The sequence below is a fragment of the Terrapene carolina genome, unplaced genomic scaffold (genome assembly GCF_002925995.2).
Source record: "Terrapene carolina triunguis isolate 2854851 unplaced genomic scaffold, T_m_triunguis-2.0 Scaffold31213, whole genome shotgun sequence".
Taxonomy (NCBI): domain Eukaryota; kingdom Metazoa; phylum Chordata; order Testudines; family Emydidae; genus Terrapene; species Terrapene triunguis.
Genome location: NW_020695564.1, coordinates 1 through 5554, shown reverse-complemented (window position 1 = coordinate 5554; position 5554 = coordinate 1). Strand labels below are relative to the sequence as shown.

At 44.8% G+C, this 5554-nt stretch overlaps 1 protein-coding gene across 1 annotated transcript; it reads left to right on the top strand.

Annotated features, from left to right (window-relative positions):
• Window positions 1–1369: 1369 nt before the first annotated feature.
• On the top strand, window positions 1370–5132 carry LOC113409220 (histone deacetylase complex subunit SAP130-like; the record flags this gene model as incomplete). Its single annotated transcript, XM_026662898.1, has 4 exons — window positions 1370–1660; window positions 3233–3594; window positions 4415–4663; window positions 5007–5132. Coding segments are annotated over exons 2-4 (706 nt in total), but the record flags the coding sequence as incomplete, so codon positions are not given.
• Between the last annotated feature and the right edge of the window lie 422 nt (window positions 5133–5554).

The following is a 5554-nucleotide window of genomic DNA, read 5'->3' as shown; positions in this document are numbered from 1 at the left end:
CTCTGAAATGTTAATAACTGAACAAAACATTATGGTGGTTCTTTCCAAAATTTACAACTGAACATTGACTTAATACAGTTTTGAAACTTTACTATACGAAGAAAAATGCTGTTTTTCCATTATTTTGTAGTAGTTTACGTTTAACATAGTACTGTACCGTATTTGCTTTTTTGGGGGGGATGTCTCTGCTGCTGCCTGATTGCATACTTCTGGTTCCAAATGAGGTGTGTGGTTGACTGGTCAGTTTGTAACTCTTAGGATAGGTCCATCAATGGTTATTAGCGAGGATGGGCAGGGATGCAAAACCATGCTCTTGAAGTGTCCCTGGCCTCTTTTTGCCAGAAGCTGGGAATGGGCGACGGGGGGATGGATCACTTGATGATTACCTGTTCTGTTCATTCCCTCTGAAGCATCTGGCATTGGCCACTGTTGGAAGACAGGATACTGGGCTAGGTGGACCATTGGTCTGACCTACTATGGCCATTCTTATGTGTTTTATAAAACAGAGAAACTTCACACTTTTAAAAAACCTAAATCATAAACAAAAAAAGGGGGACAGTAGCCCAATTTTCTCTTTTTTTGTAGATCACATTTAAAGGTCTATTGCTTCCTAGAATGGTCTGGGGTTTTTTTTGTGGGGATTGGATAGTCTCAGAATTAAATCTTATGGGAATATTCAAGTATTTTATAGTGATAGACTCTCGTGTTTGCCAGATTCACTAGCTGACCAATATAGCATTATGCTGCCCTATGATAAACGCACATTCAGCCTGCAGGATTCTGCTTCGTAAGCTCATAGCTGAGAACCATGTCAGGTCATGGTGGTTTGCTGAGCCTTGGGACACTAATGGAAGAATGGCTGGCACCACCCAGTGCTGGTAGATTGCCCATTCTCCACAGTTAGAGGCTGGTGGCCTCAACACAACCATGGGTGGGCAAGCTGAAAATAAAATTGGTAAGGATCCTTGGCGCTCTGTGGAGAAGTCCTCAAAATGGGTGAGAGGAGACTGATAGCTTGGACTTGTTTGAAGAAATACTAGAAGCAAATCCTATTAGGGTACATCCAGACTACCCGCCGAATCGGCGGGTAGTTATCGATCTATCAGGGATCGATATATCGCGGCTCATCTAGGCGCAATATATCGATCCCCGAACGCGCTCCTGTCGACTCCAGAACTCCACCAGGGCGAGCGGCGGTAGCGGAATCGACGGGGGAGCCGCCGCCGTCAATCCCGCGCCGTGAAGACCCGACGTAAGTCGAAATAAGATACGTTGACTTCAGCTATGCTATTCCCATAGCTGAAGTTGCATATCTTACGTCGACACTCTTTCCCCCCCCCCCCCCCCAGTGTAGACCAGCCCTTAGTGTATCTGATCATAAGTTTACTAATCCATCACCACCTTAGGAGTGCAATACAACTAGCACAGGAAGACAAAACCTATTCCACTTGTGGCAGCAAGAGATACAGTCTTTCTTCTGCCTTTGTTGGCGTTCAGGTTTCTAAAGGCAACGTACCTGAGCGACAGCAGTTCCAAGCTTATCTGTGTCTTCCAGACTGGCAGTCCGGAAAAGTCTGATTCCCCCTCAGCCTTCTGAAGTAGCTAGCACCCGCGTGGAGAGCTCTGTGCGGAGCACATCTGGATCACCCAGACCTGCTGGGTAAGGATTTCAAACAGCAAACTGCATGACAGCACCTCCTGTATAATGGATCAAAGCCAATGGAATTTAGTTTAAGGAGAGAAGGGTGTGTAAAAGATGTTGTGTAAACATGACACAAATTCATTGTGAAGTAAAATAGAAATGTAAAGGAATGACTGTATTACACCAGAGTTGTATTTTTAACTGATGTAATTGTTCTGGTGCTTGCACAAGATCCTAATCCCTTAAAAGATCTCATTATCAGATCAATATCTTATTGCATTTACCCTTTTAGAGCATGGCAAGTTAATTATTTTAACATGGATTGCTTCATCAAATGTTTATTTAAAAGGAAGAGCTTCATAATATTTCTGTTTGGGTTTGATTAATAGAAAACTCATTCTTCACAGTTACTAAAGTGTTTTCCATTTGGCTAGCCAATTAAGTATCTGTTAGCTCCCTGCTGAAGGGAGTTTACTAGTGTTGGTATCATTATGCTTATAGAAGACAGGCTCAGCAATCACCATTGATAATTCACAAGGAAAAAAAATCCTGGCATTCTGTCTAAAAGTAAAGCAAAGGTTGTAGAGCTCGTAGTTCACAATACTTGGAAATGAATGCTGCTGCAGAGGGTTCAGCTAGAACCGCCTTGTCAATTACATGATCCAGATCCGAGAAGAACGTGTGTCATCACCTCTTTCTATCACCTCCCCTGCCGTAGATTTATCTTTTTTAATTTGGACCTAGTCATGAGATAGATATAGATATAGATAGATAGATAGATATCTCAATGGCTATTAGCCAGGATGGGCAGGGATGGTGTCCCTAGCCTCTGTTTGCCAGAAGCTGGGAATGGGCAACACCGGATGGATCACTTGATTACCTGCTCTGTTCATTCCCTCTGGGGCATCTGGCATTGGCCACTGTCAGAAGACAGGATATTGGACTATATAGACCTTTGGTCTGACCTAGTATAGCCATTCTTATGTTCTTATATTATGGGAAGGAGAAAGGTTTTAGTATCAATCTTCTAAGAAAGCGCTCTTGGTGAAACAGCACAAGAAATCAATCTCCTGATCACTTGTGAGATCAGTGTAAACTATCTGGATGTCACTGAGGGCATGTCTACACTTACCTCCGGAGCAATCAATCCAGCAGGAGTCGATTTATCGCACGCGATAAATCGACTGCTGAGCACTTTCCCGTCGACTCCAGTACTCCACTGGAGTGAGAGGCACAGGCGGAGTCGACGGGGGAGGGCCAGCAGTCGACTTACCGCAGTAAGTAGATCTAAGTACGTCGACTTAAGCTACGTTATTCATGTAGCTGAAGTTGCGTAACTTAAATCGATTTCCCCCCACCCTCCCAGTGTAGACCAGGCCTGAGTTAGGGATGAACATTTTGAGGTAAACATTCCACAAAGTATTCCACATTACTGAGGTAAACATCATGTACTGGGGCAGAAAAAATGGGTTTTCTGAAGGAGCTAGCTCCAAAGCTCAGTTCATTAACTTTACAGACTTTGTCTGCGGTAGAAAGTCATGGCAGCAGCACTTAAGATGTTGAGTGGATTAACTAGTTTTTATGTTTTAGTGCCAAGCCTAAACCAGAAATCCATGTCTCTATGGCTACTCCAGTCACTGTGTCTATGGAGGCAGTCTCCAATCAAACCAGCGAGCAGCCCACCATTGCAGTCCCACCTACCTCTCAGCAGCCTACATCTGCCATTCCAACAATTATTGCAGCAGCTAGTCCACCTTCTCAGCCGACAGCACCTCTGTCAACCATTCCAGGAGCAGTTCCAGCTGCTCCAGCCACTTCTACCACAATTATAGCTGCTCCTCCACCTCCATCAACTGTGAGTGGGGCCCTCTCCACAGTATTGGGACCCCCAGCACCAGAGATAAAAATCAAAGAGGAAGTGGAACCTATGGACATAATGCGACCAGTCTCAGGTAGGCTTCTGATTAAAGTAACTGCAGTCACTCCTTTTTTGGGGAGTGATGGTAAGGGCTTCACCAAAACCAACATGAAACTCCCTTGGATAGTGGTACAGCATGCCAATCATAGGGTTGCCATCAGAGTAATTTTAAATAATTCCTAAAGATTCTCTTGTTCCTGTTTTATTTCAGTGTAAGTCCAGAGTCTACAAACTTGTTTGAATCTTGTTTTCAGTGACATGAATGGGCATGACGTTCTGATGGGCTGGTGTCCCAGTGACAACTGGAATGGAAAATGAGGGTCCTGTTGATTCCTAAGCAAGGAATCTTTCTAGATAAATGGGTTTGAGATCAGTTTTAGTCATAACAGGGGAGGACATTGTAATGCCAGTGACTATGAACTGTCTATCTTAAATGTAAGAGTTTGCAGAGTGGCCACTGAACCCCTTCCATTTAAAAATTGAGCCTAGTTCCTTGAATTTTCTTGTACAATTGTTTGGATACCCCATATGCTTGGGGAGGAGGCGAGACTGAGGTAGCAGCAGAGCAGTAAAATCCGACTTCAGTCATACAAAACTGATATAAAAACCCTTAAGCATAGATTTCCTCCTCCTCCATACAAACAACGTTTAAGTTCCTTTTCCTTGGACAGCTAGTACGTACTGTTCTATTACCCCTTCTTTCCCACAGTAAAATGTAATTATTTTCAGGATAGATATCACTGGGACAGCACTTAGACGGTATTAGCTTGTCACTTTCACACTAGCTGACATAAAGTTGCTCTCTCTTCTGGCTGTCAGGCTCTTAAACATTTCTCTTTCTGTTTCTATCTTAGCAGTTCCTCCGTTGACTACAAATACCATGTCTCCATCTCTTGCGTTGCTGGCCAACAACCTTTCCATGCCCCCGAACGACTTGCCACCTGGTGCCTCCCCAAGGAAAAAGCCCCGGAAGCAGCAGCATGTAATCTCCACAGAGGAAGGAGACATGATGGAGACTAATAGCACTGATGATGAGAAATCCACTGCCAAAAGTCTGCTGGTGAAAGCAGAGAAGCGCAAGTCTCCTCCAAAAGAGTATATAGGTAATGGCATCTCTGATGATAACTGCTTTCTCTGCTCAAATATCTGCTCTTCTCTTTTCCTCCAAATTAGTGTCCTTTGTTCCCTGCCTCTACAATAATGAGACTTCTGTTAAACAAGAAACCCGAGTTACGAATTAATAGTTAGCCCTTCCATTGTGCTTTTCAAAACATCTGTTTCTCACAAGTTCCATCTCAGTTTCACCATCTGTAAAATGTTAAGTGACTCATTCAATCCCAGAGAGGGAATTGGCACCTGAGCTGCTTCCTGGTCTTCTGCTTAAATCACTAGATAATGCCAGTCTTTTCTAGTTGAAACTGCTTGTTTCTCTTGGCTCTTTCTTAGATGAAGAAGGTGTCAGGTACGTCCCTGTGCGTCCAAGACCCCCTATCACACTGCTCCGTCACTATCGCAACCCCTGGAAAGCTGCCTATCACCACTTTCAGAGATACAGTGATGTCAGAGTGAAAGGTCAGTTTATTTTTTACAGGATTTCCTATTGCCCATATGTAATGCTGGGAACAGTTGTCTTATGAGTGGTTGTAGTCATATAGACAAAGGAGTTAAGTAACTGTAACGTGGCAAATAGAACTTGTTTCCTGTTCAGCTATGTTCATCGTGTGAGCTAAAGGAAAACTTCTACTAGCTAGCAATGATGCTATCTCTTGTCAGAGCTCCTGACAGTAGAGGGAGACAGTCACACTTAAACAGGCCTGACCTTCCACCCACCAGAGAGAAGTAATACCAGGGCCGGCTCCAGGCACCAGCCCACCAAGCTGGTGCTTGGGGCGGCACCTGGAGGGGGGGCGGCGCGGCGCTCCGGCCCCCGGGGAGAGCGGGGCCACGGCCGGGCTCGCCGCCCTCCCCCCGGCGCTCTGGCCGCCCTCCCCCCC